Source organism: Polypterus senegalus, chromosome 4 (assembly GCF_016835505.1).
Source record: "Polypterus senegalus isolate Bchr_013 chromosome 4, ASM1683550v1, whole genome shotgun sequence".
NCBI lineage: Eukaryota > Metazoa > Chordata > Cladistia > Polypteriformes > Polypteridae > Polypterus > Polypterus senegalus.
Window position 1 is genome coordinate 221,180,632 of NC_053157.1, and position 19,306 is coordinate 221,199,937.

At 39.2% G+C, this 19,306-nt stretch overlaps 1 protein-coding gene across 2 annotated transcripts in view; it reads left to right on the forward strand.

Moving 5' to 3' along the window:
* pik3c3 (phosphatidylinositol 3-kinase, catalytic subunit type 3) overlaps positions 1-18,422 on the forward strand; it is an 81,880-nt gene extending 63,458 nt beyond the window's left edge. For both annotated transcript variants that reach the window (XM_039751990.1, XM_039751991.1), the window contains 5 exons: positions 323-397; positions 3,249-3,417; positions 9,723-9,813; positions 10,547-10,672; positions 18,075-18,422. In XM_039751990.1, the coding sequence (XP_039607924.1) occupies positions 323-397; positions 3,249-3,417; positions 9,723-9,813; positions 10,547-10,672; positions 18,075-18,089 (476 nt within the window). In that variant the 3' untranslated portion in view covers positions 18,090-18,422. The remainder of the gene's footprint in view (positions 1-322; positions 398-3,248; positions 3,418-9,722; positions 9,814-10,546; positions 10,673-18,074) is intronic.
* Positions 18,423-19,306: the final 884 nt, after the last annotated feature.

Consider the following 19,306-nt stretch of genomic DNA (forward strand, 5'->3'; position numbering starts at 1 on the left):
GTTCAGCTGAAGGGAGGCAGGAATGGATCTGCAGGCTGTCTGCACAGGACAGAGAAAAAAATACTGCCTATATGAGTTGCCTTTACAGTCTTATAGATATAACTTAATTCATCCCCAGGATAACACAGTGTTGTATGTGAGCTATAGACTCTTGTCTGCAATTGATCACGTGCAGGTAAACTATTAAATTGTTTGAAAGTATGTTTTGCATCCACATGCTGTTTTGAAAGTTTGATTTTTCTATGGCTGAATCGGCTCCATCGAACGACAGCACAGCATATTCGGTCATAGTCAAATTAAATGTTTCTGTTTGCTTCTACAGCTGGCTACTGTGTAATCACTTACATTTTGGGTGTTGGTGATAGACACCTGGACAACCTTCTTCTTACAAAAACTGGTAAGGAAACCTACAGTCATCAAATAGGAATATCTCTGCTTCTGAAGAATTTAGTGTTTTGACTTGGAGAAAATGAGGCAGTACAGAGGAGAGTATTCTCCTTGCTACTGGAATCAGAAGGGGGCGATGCATGTTACTAGTACAAGTAGCACTTGATTCATATTGACCAAGGTCAAAGTTGCTGAAACTAGAGTAGTAATGACATGCTGATATAATGGTAAAAGAGTGTTGGGGAACCAACAAGAGACGCTTTTCCTGTGGTGCTTGTTTGTGTGTTAATTGTGGATTTCTGTTAGCTGACTAAGCTGTTCTATAATACCTGCTGCTTTATATAAGGAACTACCTTTTCATTGTAATTATTGTTTTTTTTTTTTTTCCCCCCTGTGTATTCCGCATCAAGCTCTAATGCATTCTTGTAGAGAGCTAAATATGAAAAGTACAATATAAAGAGTGAGTGAGTAATGATTAATTTACAGAACAGATGAATCATAGACAGCTTGCAGCCTTATAGCAGTAGACACATAAATAATTGAACTCAACGAGAAAGAGTAAGGAAAAAAGTGTCCTTAATGGAATTAAAATTAGCATAGTAAAATTTCAGAAAATAAATAGCTTAGCCAGAGGATATGTCATAGTTTTTTTTTTTATGGTAGCTAGGAGAAATGAGCTCTAGGATTAGTTGACATCTGAAACACTGTGACAGATTCAACCCTTGTGATGTTGTTGTCCATGGCTTAAAAAGGTGTCATTTAGATATCTAGCATACTGGTCCTAACTTCAGAGGAGATGCTGGCGCACACATGTTGCTGCCGCTCCTCCCTTTTATCAACAATTTTCGTTAAAACTTGCATTAAACCTAAACTTTCTGCAATAAGTGCCTTGAGCATGGGAAAGGCACTATATAGATAAAATGTATTATTATTATCTATGGCAGGCACTTAGCCAATGTCTGTCCCTCTGCTGTTGCCTTCAGAGGGTCCAGAAGAGTGCTCAGAGAGAATCAGCGTTACTGATTAACTTGTTAAATCTTTTTGTATCTTTTGCTCTAATGCTGCTCTCCCAAGAGTCCAGTGCATAACGGAGCAGGCTTGAAACCTCTAAACAGATGAACAAGTATTATCACCCTTGATCAAAGGACTTGAGTTACATTCTGACAGTCCAGTCTGTTGTGGTCATTTTTCTATTTGGCTCTTGTATTTGCAGTCCAATCCAGATATCTATCCTGATGCATCTTCCACATCCTAGTATAACCAAACCATCTAAAATTCTTTTCCTTGAATGGAAAATGAACCCAATAAAACTTTTCTCTTTCTTGTTTTTGATAACATTTAGCAATAGATGGCTCAACTTGTATCAGTCAATTACCAGATCTTTGATTTCCTTCTTCCACCTAACACTTATACATCCCGTGATGGAGGAGTCCTTGTAGCATGTCCCCTCTGGAGTATTTGATGTCTGAAAAGGAAGAAATCTCGGACAGTTCCTTTGGAGATTCCTGTGTTGCTAATGACTCATTCTTGTACATACCTCTAGGACCTCAGACTATAGTCTGCATATCAAGTAGTCAGTAAAGTAAGACCCTGTTGGATCTTAGCTTATCTCACAGAAGTAAGAGTTGATGATGGTAAAAGTACTAAAGACGGCAAAAACATGATCAGTAGGTCATTTACCCAATGGTACGGTGTAATTAATCAAAATTTGGTTCTGTTTCTCAGCAGTCATAATTTTATGTTTTGACCATGATAGAGTTGTCATCGTTCTCCACAGAAGGTTAAGCATTAGTTCACCAAATTTTCAATTTGTTAAAATAAACTCTGATCGTGGATCTGTCCACAGTGAACCCTCATCAGCTAATATTGCATTGTTTAACTCAAGATCTCTTAATGGCAAGTGCTGGTGCTATCAGAATTCATTACAGACTCCAACCTTGACATGCTTTGCCTAACAGAAACGTGGTAAAAAACCAAAAGATTTTATGTCTCTCACAGAGGTGACACCATCCGGATACATTTACTTTGCAAAGCCTCGCAGCTCGAGACAAGGAGAAGTCGCAGTAATTGTTAAATCTGAGCTAAACATCAACATCAACTTTATTCTCCAGTTTCATAGTGTACAGTCTGCTGATATTATAGCCAGTTACTGTTTAAATAATTAAAGATAATGTGCTGTCATATGTGTATGTATATGTTATTTTTTAAGGTAAATAATTTGTCTAAAATTTTTCTGTCTTTTTACTATGCCTACGTTTTACTTGAAATAACCTGTTCTTACCAGTACACCGCTATAGAAATCCAAAAACAATTTTACAACACACGTGAGATTTTTAAGTGAATTTAAAAAAATACATAAATGAAATGCAAAAAAATATATTTGCCCGTTTGCATTTCTGCAGATTGCATGGCATTCAGGTTGTCAAGCAGAAACCACAGGGGCCTTGACATATTTTTTAAAATTCAGCTTTACTGAAGGCGCAGGCACATAAAATATTCACCATATTTGTTATGTCTAAAATAAAAAGCACAGAAAATAACCACCTTGGCAACCATACAAATTGTTGTAATTTTTCAGTTGTATTATGCAGGTGAAAAGCAACCCATTAACAGTGGTAAACACCCTTATTATGGATGAGAAGCTTATAAAATTAAAGCTGTGTTAATATCTATTCTGTTTAGTAACTTAAAGGTGCAGTTGAGTAGATGACATTTAAAATGGCTTAGTAGGCATTCATGTATTTGAAATGCTTCACTATGCAAATCAGTTCTCTGCCTTGCCCTGGATTGAGGTCATAAGCTGTAGAAGATCCTCTCATCAAGCATTCAAGTCTTTCTACCCTTTTTAATTCTGTTTGCAGGGAAGCTCTTCCACATTGATTTTGGCTACATCTTGGGACGAGACCCTAAACCTCTTCCACCCCCTATGAAACTAAGCAAGGAGATGGCTGAAGGAATGGGTGGCATGCAGAGTGAGCAGTACCAAGAATTCAGGAAACAGTGCTACACTGCATTCCTGCACTTGCGCAGGTGAGCTTAATACACCAATTGCAGGATTTTGAGTGACTGTAGGTTACAGTGTATACACCATATGTCTTGGTGGCTTAGACAATTTGTGTGGAGTTGCTCAAATGACAAGAATACCAACGAGATGGTATAGGAAAGGGTTAAGGTCAACAGAAGCCCTCTTAAGACAAACAGAGAAAGAGAGAGATGGGAGTGGCTGGCATGGGGTGCTGAAAAGAGGTGTAGCAGATGTCCGTGCAACAGCTAAAGAGCCACTATGAAGAGGTTCACTACATGTATGTGCTACATGCTTGAGAAAGGGGCATTGGCACTAGTACCAGAGTCAGAGTTTCAGTCTTAATAGGACCACGCTGTGTTTTCCACAATATCAGGGGGCAGTTGACCCAACTATCAGCACGAATGAGAGAGTGTTGTCAGTAACATATACCTACTGACTGCCAGAGAGCACACTGTTTCAGAAGGAAACCAGCAGGACCAGACCATTCCTCTAGTAGAGCAGGCAGCTGGATGCTAACTTCTGGACACAACTCTTTAAAAGCAAAATAAGGCATGGGGGTGCAGGGACCATTACAGTGAGTTATATCACAAGTGGTTATGACCATAGAAGCAAATTGGGGGATCAACAAGGTGTGACTCTGAGATGGCATTTAAAGTGAACAAAATCTTACTGAATGGAGTGGAGAGTATAGTACTAGACTAGCATTCAACTGGTGAAAAGATGAGAGGCCAGTTATTCCAGCGTTGTATGCAGTGAACTTCTGGCTGAGTGCTCAATGATTGCCATATCTCACAAACATGACTAAGGTTTGAATGTTTCATTGCTAGTCACAGAATACTATGACTGAGTTGATGGCGAGGCCACACTATACAACTGTGGTCACAGATGCGAACAGCGACTGTCCACAACTCACTTAAAATTATGTAAATGAAAGCTATAACTGAAAATAACTAGAAAAGTCATATCAACAACTCCATTGTTGGTGTTATTTAACAATGAGCGACTATTAGATGCACTATAGCAAGCCCTTAGAGCCCCTATTCTGACATATTACCTGATTTTGTTTATGTAAATTAAGGTAATGAATGTGTAAATTGAATTATGTTTTGAAAAAGAACCTGTAAAAGTAATGTCATACATGATTTAAAAATCTAGTATGATAGCTTTTTAGCACTTCTAAGAAATTGTCTTGTAATTGTTATGGACAGTTTCATCATAAATCAGTAAATGACCCTTTAATCATTGATAAAATTAAGTCTGGCAGGTCCCACTGTGAAAGTTTGCCCAAAGACTTAACCAGCTTGTCATGTTGTATAATTTTTTCCAAATGTTTTATGCTATGTTGTAATTTTAATTAATTATAGCTGGGGCATTTTTAAACTGCAGACTTATTAGTGTGAATCAGTCTTATTAAATTAACATCTTTAGTTTCCCAAAGCATATGCTAGGATACTCTTGTAGATTTTAGCTAATCTTTTAATACTTTGCAGTCATACGTTCTTACTATGTTATGGAAGCTGAATGTCAACTCTTTTATCTTTAAATGATTAGGATTATTCATTATTCTGGAAAACTGAAACTTGTTTGCAAAAACAGTGGCCATTGATGGTACTTTACAGTATTGAGGGATGTTATTTTAATTGACTTTAGTGATATTACACAATGAGAATGTTGAGCAACGAGCACATCTTTTTACAGTTTTAGGATGAGAATCTGGTTAAATTTGTCCAGGCCTGAAGCATACAAGCACACATGCCTTAGATGGATTTGAAGCAGATAGTTTGTAGAGTCAAATCATTTAAATGAACTAAAGACAAATTCCTCATAGAGGAACAGAGCAAAATATCCTCACAACTAAGAAAATGTTTGGTCCTCCTTCCCACTTGGGTACAAATGTCCTTGTTCAGTTTCTGTAGCTTTGCTCAACTTCACCCTTTAAAGAGCTTGTGTAAATATTTGCTACTAGCTACTACAACCAAGACTGCAGCTGTGGCCTGGGGATCCTCGCCTTAAGCCCCCATCATACTACACAACATTTCCAGTAAGTTTCAATTGTAGACTTTTGAGGGTGTTGGTCAGCCCCAAACTACCGGGTCCATCCTGAGAGCCTCTTGAATCCACCACCACCGATAACGTACCCAAGGGATGAGCCAGACCATTGAGGACACTCGCAAAAAGCAAAGGATGGGTGATGCGGTGTTCAGTGCTTTTATTAAAACATTCAAAACAAGCAGTCATCCCAAGAAGTAAAGTGCAAAAAGTTCAATAAATAAATAATCCAATAAAAACATGTGAAGGTGGAGTTAAAATTAATGAAACAAATATTGCTTATAAATTAGGTTAAAATTCCCAGGCAGATAACTGTCCTTTTAAAAAAAACTCAGTCCCTAGTGCAACCCTCTTATCCTGGTGTCTCCTCCCCATTTTCCTGACTGGACCATGCAGGAAACCGTTAGACACAGACAACCTTCTTCAACAGGCCCAGCCCCCTGCTTGTTCCATGGCTCACCAGCAGGGCTCGCCATCCGGACCTAGGCACGGGTCCTTATAGTCCATGGACCACCAGCAAGGCTCGCCATCTGAGCCTTTCCAACTCCTGCTGCCTACCTAAACTTCCACAGAGAGTCTTTCGCACCACCAGATCACTCCAGCTCCCCCGAGTCACTCAGCCATAGTGATCCACTTTAAAGCTCCCCTGAGGGACTCTCCTCACAGCTGCCTGCCTCCTGTCTCACTTGCGCTCTCTTTCTCTGTCTCTCGCTTGCTCTTGCACCAGTTCTCTCACCCATCTTCCTGCCTGCTTCTCTTTCTTTCCTGTCCACTTTTTCTCCCAACTGGTCTCTTTCCTTTTTCCTCTTTATCCTCCATTCTTCTTCCTCCATGATGGCTTCCACTTAAATGCCATCGTGGACACAGAGTCTCAATTGCTCACCACAGAAAGTCAATTAAGCAATTAAGACCGGCCACACACTCAAGTGTAGGTGCGTCTCCTCTCAATTACCTCACCAACCTACCGCAGCTGTGCAAGCACACCCGCCCACGTAGTTCAAGCTTGGCCGTTCCATTAATTATTTATTTAAATGGGCCATGCTTACAGAGCCTTGGACCCAATATTCCATAAGACTTCATTTATAATAATCTTAGCAACTCAGGGGCAGTTGTGGCTTTTCTCCTGTCACCGCCAGTCACGTAGTTTCATAGCCCCATTGACCCAACAAAATCAAACAGGTTATGGAGCGGGCTCATGTGTATGTGCTAGAGGTGAAAACCAAGAGTGCTCATCCGGATCTTCAATATGGTCCTGAAGAGAGTTGGACTGTGAGTGTTTTTTGGCTTTCACAAACAGATGCTAGAGGCCTCTCTGTTGTACCAAAACAAAATTGAAAAAAGGAAAGTAAAAGGACAGAGATTGTAGCTAAATTTGGCATACTTTGAAAGCCTTCATACAGGCAGCACATTATTGGCTGTCAGAATGAATCAAGCTTGGGAAATGTGAAACTGAGTTGATGTCTTTAAAAAGTCGAGGAATTTCCTAGTCACATTACCTGATGTTCTCAAGGAAACGCAATTAGACGTACCCCCAACTAGAAGTCACGTAATGTATTGCCAGCTTTGGACTTCAACCCACACTATGTAAGCCACTCTACTTGTGTGGTATCAGCACTTTATCTATACAGCTGGCTGATCTGGCAAAAAGGGTGTGGACTTTAACTCTTTCGAGACTGGTGTCGACATATAATGATGTACAGTAGTATCTTCATGCAGCTGCCAGTCGCTACATGAAAGCGTTCAGCACAACAATCAGCTAGGGACTGATCAGCTGATGCTAGTACATCACTTTCGTTTTTGATCTCCAGATCACTTACATCAAAATCGGAGTGCGGTACATTTGAGTCCATTTCAGCAATAATACATAAAACGTCTACAGAGTATTTTGCCTTGTGCATTCGCAACACTCTCTTATCTGATACTCCTTTAGCTCCAGCGGCTGGCACCTGCATGAAGACAGGCCAAAAAAAATTCAGCCCTCAAAGAGTTAATGGCCATAGGCTTGCAGAATGTACAATTAAAGAAAGGGCTTTAAACTGGAAAGATGGTTGTAAGTCAGGGGATGATTGCTTTTTAAGAAAGACGTTGACTTTGGTTGATGGTATTTATGAAGTAAGTTGATCTAGCAGAAGTTAGCACTGTTTAATCATTTAGATTCCCTTTATCTGTTTTTTGTATATGAATTATCTGTTAAAATTCAACATTAAAATTATGCAGAGACGGAAAAAGTCTATAGGAGTGTTATTACCCCATGGCTTGCAAACTGGATGAACTTCTGTTCGATTTTTTTTTTTTTCTTTCTTTATTTCGCCGTATACATTTACTTTTTTTTTTTACGAATTTGTTAGTTTTCACATACCCCTTGGGGTCAGAGCACAGGGTCAGCCATTGTATAGCGACCATGGAGCAATTACAGGTTAAGGGTCTAGTTTAAGGGCTCAGCAGAGTAGGATCTCTTTTGGCAGTGACTGGATACCAGCACAGATCCTTAGCCTCAGAGCCACCACTCCGTAGTTTGACAGCCCCATTGACTCAGTCAGACCAATTTGTGGCTTGACCCAACAAAATCAAACAGGTCACGGGGCGGGCTCATGTGTACTGTATGTGCTAGAGGTGAAAACCAAGAGTGCTCACCCGGATCTTCAATATGATCCTGAAGAGAGGTGGACTGTGAGTGTTTTTTGGTTTTCACAAACAGATGCTAGAGGCCTCTCTGTTGTACCAAAACAAAATTGAAAAACAGAAAGTAAAAGGACAGAGATTGTAGCTGAACTTGGTATGCTTGGAAAGCCTTCATACAGGCAGCACATTATTGGCTGTCAGAATAAATCAAGCTTGGAAAATGTGAAACTGAGTTGATGTCTTTAAAAAGTCGAGGAATTTGTCATCCTCTGCAACTCCTAGTCACGTTACCTGATGTTCTCAAGGAAACGCAATTTGACGTACCCCCAACTAGGCAGGGCCAAGTACATGGTGTCATAAATTTTATAAATAAATAAATTTAAAATCATTTTCGAAATTGTTTAAAAACAGGATCATTTCATGCAGTCTCAGTTATTGATCAGACTGTGGTTTCAAATTTACTTTGAGAGAGTTGCATCAACCAGGTGAATACCCATCATCATGCCAGCTGCTTGCGTGAAACTGCAACACCAACGCATTTCACCTGCTGCCTGAATGTATTACATGCCTGTCAAATGATTGTAAAAATGGTAAGCAAGAAAGATAAAAAGTCGCTTAACTTACCTATAAATAAACGGTAAAGGAAACAAGCTTCTGGTGCGTGGCTCCGTGGGTCATTATGCATACCATGAGTAAATGGGTACTCATTACTTATATTCGTGGATTTTAAGTAGAGTTCAAAAATTATTGGGATACCAATGGGGTTGCCCCTATTAATTTTCCAATCTATAAATCACAATTCAACGCTTGAGGTCACAAAAATATAACCTGGGTAAACAGCCTCATTGGCTATGAGAACAAGCTTTGGCTCCAGAGAGCTGGTCTGTCACTGGGAGTTCTGTCCTTCCACTAAGTCTGTGCCTAAGTGAGACGCCGACATCAGTAGGTGTCAGACCTTAATAGGCCCGCTGTTGAAAGGGGCGGGGTTAATTTCCCTCAAGGGGTGTCTTGTCACTGCTGTGGAGGAGTATTGCATACCTGTGACGAGCTGGTTGAGCGTTCCTCTGATGCACATGTGCGGCACGTTATGCTGTAAATAACCAAAACAATCGAATGGCCTAATTATCTGCATATTGTATTATTTGAATATTTCTAAGACACTGTCACTTATCAGTAATCTATCATAATGACTAGTTATCCATCATGGTCTGTTGCAGCCAACAATTTTAATTTGATACTTCAACATTGATTGTAACTTTTAAAAAATTTATGTTTAAGAAATATAAACTACAGTACTAATGCATCAAATTACATTCTACTGTGTCTTGTTATTTTTAAATCTGACTCATTGTTGCAAAATATTTAATGAATAAAAAGGTAATATCTGTCACTATGTGAAGTGTTCCAATTTTCAAAACAGTCAAGTCTCTAAACACGTTTCTGATGGCCTACTTGTGTTACTCAGTTGAGTGGTGGTGGGTAATAGGGATAGCACGTGTACCTGCATTGCCAGTACTAAGTTGTTAGATATCAAGTGTGATTAATTTAAATATTTTAAAAGCACTCAGTTTTATTAGTGTTAAAGTTTTGTGTTGAGAATTGTCACTTTTTCATACATGTTTTTTTTTTTCCTCTTTAGATATTCCAACCTCATCTTGAACCTCTTCTCCTTGATGGTAGATGCCAACATCCCAGATATTGCCCTGGAGCCTGACAAAACTGTAAAAAAGGCAAGAGTCATTGGCACTGTGTGCTCGATCCAAAAATGAAGAACTTGGTACTAAACCCTGCCATCCTAACATTCCTAATCTAATTCAAAAATATATATATTTTTTGTGTCTGATTTACCTTGTTTCATGTTACATGTTGCATTTTAGCTCAACATTGGTTAGTGTGATAAGTACTGGTTAGTACACTTGTCTTAACAGCACCAGGAGGTTGGGTTCAACTTTCAGCCCATCATTGTCTATGCAGTTTGCTTGTTGTTCTTATACTTGTGTAGATTTTTCTTCATGTTCTTCATATTAATTTAAAACTGTTGACTGCCTGAGAATGACTGAGTGTGGTTGTGTGTGAATTTGTATGAATTTCTCTTACAGTGGACTGCTGCCCTGGCCAGGATTTGGTGTAGCCTTCCACATTATACTGCTGATGTAGGCTCCAGCCCCAGCAATCCCGGAACTAAATTATTTGGCTTTAAAAATGATGGATGAATGTCACTGCGTGTCACTTATGTATTTTACATTATTAGTACAGCATGTAATTTATTAAAGATTATTAATTTTTTCAATAATGTTTGCAGTGTAGATGGTTTCAGGCCCATTATACTGTGGGTAATGCAGCTCATGTAAAACAGTCTGGATCTCTGGCTTGGTGTTTAGCTAGACTGATATTTGAGTGTAACACCATCCGTCTACTTGAGACACAACAGCATTCAAACAAACTGTGTTCTCTCCTTTTCAGGTACAGGATAAGTTCCGACTGGACCTTTCAGATGAAGAAGCAGTGCATTACATGCAGAGTTTGATCGATGAAAGTGTTGGAGCTCTCTTTGCAGCTGTCGTTGAGCAGATACATAAATTTGCACAGGTCAGTAATTGTGAGGTAACAGATTGTGATTGGAGAAAGTTGAAAATTGGTGCCTTTCAGTCTAACTAGGTCATTTGTGACTGTAGCGGATGTGGTTAGTGGGTTATTGCCAGCCACTGAGGCTTTCATCTTTTCGAACCATTTTCATTTAGTATTTTTTTTTGTGTGTGTGTGTGTGTGTGTGTATAGTTTCAGTCTGATCGCTGCCTGCATTTACATATTCTTTATGTGCATTTCTTCCCATGTCCAAAAGAATTGCAATTTTAAAATGTCCCAGCTTTAGAAAGAGTGCAGTGTAGTGGACTGGCACTACTTTCGAGGACTTCATCCCCATGTTCCTGACTGGATATCAAGTACAGATAATATATTTGGCTAATGAATTTTACTCTTTTTAACATTTTATTGAATTTATTAAAATCAAACAACATTCCATACAAGCAAGTCAAATTTTACAAGGCTAGGTTCAAAGTCAACCCCCACCCATGTGAATTTCACTCTTGATTATTTTGCTTGTCAAACTGCTTGATAGCGTGAAACAGTCTTTTCTAAGGAAAAGAAGCAAATACATATACATTGTATTGCCAAAAGTATTGGGACACCCCTCCAAATCATTGATTTCAGGTTTTCCAATCACTTCTATGGCCACAGGTGTATAAAATGAAGCACATAGGCATGCAGACGACTTCTACAAACATTTGTGAAAGAATGGGTCACTCTCAGGAGCTCAGTGAATTCAAGCCTGGTACCATGATAGGATGTCACATGTGCAATAAGTCCATTCGTGAAATTTCTTCGCTACTAAATATTCCACTGTCAACAGTTAGTGGTATTATAACAAAGTGGAAGCAATTGGGAACAACAGCAACTCAGCCACAAAGTGGTAGGCCAGTAAAATCACAGAGCGTGGACAGTGGATGCAGAGGTACACAGTGTGCAGAAGTCGCCAACTTTCTGCAGAGTTGATACCTCCAGACCTCCAAAAGCTCAAGAACAGTACAGCGTAGAAAGCTTCATGGAATTGGCTTCCATGGCCAAGCATCTGCATCCAAGCTTGACATCACCAAGTGCTATGCAAAGCGTCAGATGCAGTGATGTAAAGCACACCGCCACTGGACTCTAGAGCAGTGGAGATATGTCCTCTGGAGTGACGAATCACACTTCTCTGTCTGGGTTTGATGGTTGCCAGGAGAACGGTACTTGCCTAACTGCATTGTGCCAAGTGTAAAGTTTGGTGGATTATGGTGTGGGGTTTTTTTTTCAGGGTTTGGGCTTGGTCCCTGAGTTCTAGTGAAAAGAAGTCTTAATGTTTCAGCATACAAAGCCATTTTGAACAATTTCATGCTCCCAACTTTGTGGGAACAGTTTTGGGCCGGCCCCTTCATGACTACACACCAGTGCACAAAGCAAGGTCTATAAAAAAAATGGACAAGAGGGTTTGGTATGGAGGAACTTGACTGACCTCTGCAGAGCCCTGACCTCAACCTGATAGAACACCTTTGGGATGAATTAGAGCAGAGACTACGAGCGAGCCTGGCCTTCTCGTCTAACATCAGTGCCTGACCTCACAAATGCTCTCCTGGAAGAATGGTCCAAACTTCCCATAAACACAATCCTACACTTTGTGGAAAGCCTTCCCAGAACATTTGAAGCTGTTATAGCTGCAAAGGGTGGGACAACTCCATATTAAAATCTATACATTAAGAATGGGATGTCACTAAAGTTCATTTGTGTGTAAAGGCAAACGTCCCGATACTTTTGGCAATAATAGTGTACATATTATCTTCATTATTGTATATTATTGGGTTGTTTTCAGTCTGTCAGTTGTATAAATAGGTCGTAGGTAAGCATAATGATGATGACTTCAATAAAAAAGCAAACTTGTAAACATTTGAATTAGTGTCTTTTCACTGTCCATCTTCTGAATGTACCTAGTCTATTGCTAGGAAGTGAGGAGCAGGTGTCTGTCCTAGAAACCCTTGGGACCAAGAAGGTGCCAACACCCGTTAATCACACGTCACCCTTGTGTGCCTCTTCACTCATTTATCCTGGGCCATTTCAGAGTCACCAGCTGATGTAAGCATTTCTATGAGGGCTGAAAACCAGAGCACCAAGAGAAAAATCTGTACAGACTCCATACAATCAGTCCCTGGAAATGTGAAGCAGCAGAGCTGTCCGCTGCACTGCTATGAGAACCCCCTTTCCTTAATATTTGAAATAAGCAAATTTAAAAAATGAACCGATAGATAACTTAGTCCGTAGAGTTCAAACCTGTAGAGAGCATCCCAAAGGAGCTAAGCAAAACCACTAGAGGTCACTCTTAGACTGCTTTGTAAGTCACACTTTGACTTGTAGACAAAGGCATAGGAATTCTCAAAAAGCAAATCCTGAAGCTGCAAGCCAAAGAATTCTGGGGTAGTGTTGGTGGACTGAATTGCTAGGCTCATGCGTTTTACCAGCAAGGTAATTTGACTCCAGTTCTATTGGACCTAACTTGAAATGTTTAAGTTCAATTGCAAGTTTGAGGTTACAAGTTAAATTAGTACTTCAGCAGTCTAATGCAAGATCAGCAAGTTTTACCAGTCAATGTTTATGATAAAGGGAATATTCAAAGGTATTTGTCTTTAGAATTCTCCAATATTTGTGTCCATCTATTGACTATTATGTCACTTTTCCCTTTCAATATTTTCACAAAATAAGGTCATGTTTTAATTGTGTTTTCACAGTCCTATACAATCAGTTAAAATTAAGTAGCACTAACAATCCATGCTGCATAATTATAAATGCTTATCAATATGTAATAAGACTTGATTGATTGAACTGCAGAGGCATAGTTACATTTTTAATAGAAACCTGAGGTATGTTGATTTTGTTTCAAAAGTTTAACCCATTACTAGGTAATGTAAATTCTGTAGTGCGGCTTCTATTCATTTTAGGATGAACGCAATGCCTCAATTATAAAATAACAACACCCCAAAATCTCCCCCACACCACCCAGACACGTTGCTTCCACAGTTTTAGCAATATGTAGGAATACAGTGGTGTGAAAAACTATTTGCCCCCTTCCTGATTTCTTATTCTTTTGCATGTTTGTCACACAAAATGTTTCTGATCATCAAACACATTTAACCATTAGTCAAATATAACACAAGTAAACACAAAATGCAGTTTTTAAATGATGGTTTTTATTATTTAGGGAGAAAAAAAATCCAAACCTGCATGGCCCTATGTGAAAAAGTAATTGCCCCCTTGTTCAAAAATAACCTAACTGTGGTGTATCACACCTGAGTTCAATTTCCGTAGCCACCCCCAGGCCTGATTACTGCCACACCTGTTTCAATCAAGAAATCACTTAAATAGGAGCTGCCTGACACAGAGAAGTAGACCAAAAGCACCTCAAAAGCTAGACATCATGCCAAGATCCAAAGAAATTCAGGAACAAATGAGAACAGAAGTAATTGAGATCTATCAGTCTGGTAAAGGTTATAAAGCCATTTCTAAAGGTTTGGGACTCCAGCGAACCACAGTGAGAGCCATTATCCACAAATGGCAAAAACATGGAACAGTGGTGAACCTTCCCAGGAGTGGCCGGCCGACCAAAATTACCCCAAGAGCAGAGACGACTCATCCAAGAGGTCACAAAGACCCCAGGACAACGTCTAAAGAACTGCAGGCCTCACTTGCCTCAATTAAGGTCAGTGTTCACGACTCCACCATAAGAAAGAGACTGGGCAAAAACGGCCTGCATGGCAGATTTCCAAGACGCAAACCACTGTTAAGCAAAAGAACATTAGGGCTCGTCTCAATTTTGCTAAGAAACATCTCAATGATTGCCAAGACTTTTGGGAAAATACCTTGTGGACTGATGAGACAAAAGTTGAACTTTGGAAGGCAAATGTCCGTTACATCTGGCGTAAAAGGAACACAGCATTTCAGAAAAAGAACATCATACCAACAGTAAAATATGGTGGTGGTAGTGTGATGGTCTGGGGTTGTTTTGCTGCTTCAGGACCTGGAAGGCTTGCTGTGATAGATGGAACCATGAATTCTACTGTCTACCAAAAAATCCTGAAGGAGAATGTCCGGCCATCTGTTCGTCAACTCAAGCTGAAGCGATCTTGGGTGCTACAACAGGACAATGACCCCAAAACACACCAGCAAATCCACCTCTGAATGGCTGAAGAAAAACAAAATGAAGACTTTGGAGTGGCCTAGTCAAAGTCCTGACCTGAATCCAATTGAGATGCTATGGTATGACCTTAAAAAGGCGGTTCATGCTAGAAAACCCTCAAATAAAGCTGAATTACAACAATTCTGCAAAGATGAGTGGGCCAAAATTCCTCCAGAGCGCCGTAAAAGACTCATTGCAAGTTATCGCAAACGCTTGATTGCAGTTATTGCTGCTAAGGGTGGCCCAACCAGTTATTAGGTTCAGGGGCAATTACTTTTTCACACAGGGCCATGTAGGTTTGGATTTTTTCTCCCTAAATAATAAAAACCATCATTTAAAAACTGCATTTTGTGTTTACTTGTGTTATATTTGACTAATGGTTAAATGTGTTTGATGATGAGAAACATTTTGTGTGACAAACATGCAAAAGAATAAGAAATCAGGAAGGGGGCAAATAGCTTTTCACACCACTGTAAATCTAGTAAGTACTGTATATGACTATCCTGACAAAGATCTGATCTTTAGCAGCCATATAATGCACACCTATATGTTACCATATTAAAAGTGCATATTAACATTTTATTACATGGAATGAAGTGGAAGAATTGCATCCGCTTGAGAAAATGATATTGTCTATCTCTATTTCTCCTGCAGTGAGGACACTAGAAAGTAACATTTGTAATGGATTTAAATCTTTTAAATCTCTAACAATGCTTATAATTGTGCCATTTTTCATTTATAGTCAATGTAATGTTTTTTCTTTTTAACATATGTGGACATATCTAGATTTGATCTTCATATTAACAGTGTCTTTAGCTAAAGTTAATATAACTGAAAGAAAAACGATGAAAACTGGACTTTAAAATTATTTATTCAATGAAAAATGAACAGATATGCTATATGTAAGTGTAGAAAAAGTAAGTATACCCTTGGCTCAAATAGCTGGTATTGCCTCCTCTGGTAGAAACAATCTCCAGTACGCCTCTACAACTATGACCTTTTTCAGATGGGTGATGTTTGATGGGTGCCTTACGTGCACAGCCTGTTTCAAATCCCCCAACACCCATTGAAACATCAGGATGGGATTCAGATCAGGGCTCTCACTAGCCTCTTCCAAAACATTTCTTTAGCCATTCCCTAGTGCATTTACTGGTATGTTTAGGGTCATTGTAATGGTGCAAGGTGCAGTTTTGGTTGAACTTCAGTCTTTGTTCAACTGCCTTCTGGTACAATAAAGAACTCGTTGGGAATACTGTGATGATGAGCTGTTCAGACCCTGATGCAGCAAAGCATCCCCAAACCGTAACATTTTCACCATCATGATTTGCAGTTTGTATCAGACTCTTGTGGTCAAATTCTGTCCTTGGTTTTCGCAAAACTTGTCTTCTGGTTTATTGGTCAAATAACTCTTATCTTTGTGTCATCTGTCCAGAGCACATTGTTCCAGATGTGCTGGTGCTTGCCTAGGTGTTAGACAAACTTTATTTTTGCCGTAATGTTGTTTCTGGGTTCCTCCTTTGCACACCTTCCACGCAAATCTATATTGTGTGCCCTCTTTGTAATGGTATACGCCTGCACTTTGACATCAACAGTGGCAAGAGATACCTGTAGGTCCCATGCTTCAGGGGCTCTTAGAGATTTATTTTACCATAGGCTGAACCTGCTGGGTTGACCGGGCCTGAACAACTTGGTAGTTGTTTGAAGTCGTCTCCACTTGTAAATAATCTCCTCTCCTGGACAGTGGAATTGGTCAGTTCCAATTGTTTGGAGACCTTTTTAAATCTCTACACAGACTCAAAGGCATCTATAAGCATCTTTCTAAAGGCCTCAGAGAGCTCTTTCAATCAAGGCAAAGTGATAACGCACACTTTAACAATAAGGACCAAACCAAACAAAATGTCTGAGGTTTAAATAAGACCATTTCATCTAATGATGTTCTGATCATTTGTGGCTGATCCGGTGCAGCTGATTCAAATTTTTGGTAACTGGGGTAGAGATAAATGTAATGATGTGTTTACTTTTTTACTTTTTCCACATGCATAATTTGCATTTTTGTTTATTTAAACTGTACAATGGACTACAAATGTAAATATGGTATGATGTCTATTAAAACACCTTTATCTATAGGCGTTCAAATTGTGATATATCCACATATGTTAGAAAAGAACAAACATGTTATTTGTTGCACTTACTTTGTCACATGCATGCGTTTGTGTGGGTGTGTACATGTCTCTGATAGAGTGACAAGATATTCATTATTTTCAATCCAAGGACAAAAAGGTTTTAACTAAAGCATCAATTTGATGGTCCTGAAGCCCAAACAACCAAGCTTCACTGAAAATTTAACAGCTGAAAAAAAATCAATGAATTGTAATGAAGATATTTTGCATTTAATAGTCAAAAGGGCCATCTTAGTGCAGATCAACAGTGGCTTCAGAATAGCTCAGTCAGACAGCATGCTAGCAGCTTCAAGGTTCAAGCTCTGTTTGCACCTCTTTTTAATCTTAATCTTTTTATATTGTGTATATAAAAATATATGCAGATGAATACTTATCAACACTACATAAGTGATCTCATAAATGATTTACTATAAAAGAATTTATCATAAAAGTATTGCCCCACATTGATAAAAAAGATGTTCAGCCATTAGCATCTATTTATATACAGTGTGTGTACATATATACAGTATGTATATGTATATATGTGTATAAATATAAATATATATATATACATATACATACTGTATATATGTACACATATATATATATATATATATATATATATATATATATATATATATATATATATATATATATATATATATATATATATATATATAATGGTTGTAAATCTTTTATTTTTTAGATCAGTGTGTGTTATCTATGAATGTAAAAGAGTGTTTGCCTGTAAGTAGCACGGTCAGTGAAGTTATTATCATATGATGCGATGATCACCAAAGCACAAAGATGTAAATAAAGTAGACAAAAGGGGAAAAACAAAACTGAAAAAAAAACCCTCAACTTCCCCCAGAGTAGACATGGGAAAGTATCCTTATGTGGAGATGCCTTGTCTCATTGAATTTTAGTTAGTGACCACTTTCCTCTAACTGATGGGTTGAATGGTCTTGTCGTTGGCAAATGGCCTTCTGTTGTTTTAATTACTTTGCTAACTGACACCTTGTCTGTCTGCACTATCTGACCGTTTAACTAACACTTTTCCTCTTTTCCCTTCCAGTACTGGCGGAGGTAGGCCCATTGAGGACAAATGCACAACTTGCACTAATTTTCCAATGATCGGGGCAGCAGCACGTCGTCAGCAGTTTGAGGGGAGGACCTCACCAGAGCAGGAGCCCGGTCTTCTGAAGCAGTGGATTAAACCGCCTCCATCGTCTTCTCCTGAGTAGATAAAGTGAAGGAGCAAGGGTGGGGTGGGGGGGATGCATACCAGGCCCAAACCACTGGGGTCAATTGCTGAGAACTTTTTTTCATAGCATCTAAAGTGTTCCCTCATGTTGCCATTTTTATGTAATAAAATATTTGATAGTCTGTTCCAGACACATTATATAAACCAAGCCAAAATCAATGTGTTGACTTGTCCTTCTGGGCCTGTTTGAGTTCTAGGTAGGTAAGTTTGCTAGATTTACACTTGGGACTGATTTGTTTGCAGCAGTGTTGTACAAACATTAATACAGTAGACTGTTCCACTGAAGCAATAATGTGAATCAAGAAGAAAGGAAATGAGATCTAATCAGACACATAAGACTCCCCATTTGAAAAACAATTCTGCAATCTCTGGATTTTTAGAGAAAATAAAATTCTTTATTTTCTGACAATATGTTTTGACGATCTCAAAAATTGTGTTAGAGAGTTTTAGTCAAGGGTAGCCTTAAACTATCACTTAGCATTGGTGAGCTTTATATATTCTGGTTGAACATGGGAGGCACATCAGATCTCCCAGACCTACCTTGGGTAAAGCAAGACGCATCAGCAGGAATGGTCACCTTGTGTTGTAATAAGTGTGTATGTATTTACAGTTTGTGCTGAACATATAGGTTCAGGGAAGACAACATTACAGGTCTTACACTGGCATCCTTGACTATAAACCTACAACTTCCAAGGACAACCTGGGCAGTGTTGACAGCACCAGGAAGCTAGAAAGCTGTTTTAGACAAAGTTGACGGGAGATCCTGTTGAACCAGGTGAGTCTTTAATTCGGCTTCCCACTTCAGCTGATGGTGGCTGTTGTCTTAGCTGACCATCTGTTGAACATCTGGCTTCTGAGATGCTGCTGCATTTGTGCTGATTGGTTCTGTTTATGCCGTAAGGTTAGACGTCCGTCCCAACCATCCACTCGTGTGGCAAATGGGTTGTCCTTGTGTTGTCATGAAGCCGATGCAAGCCAAAAGCTTCACAGTTCATCATCAGAAGTAATGTGCCTGTCAGCGTGGAAGCCCAGCTACTGGCTGG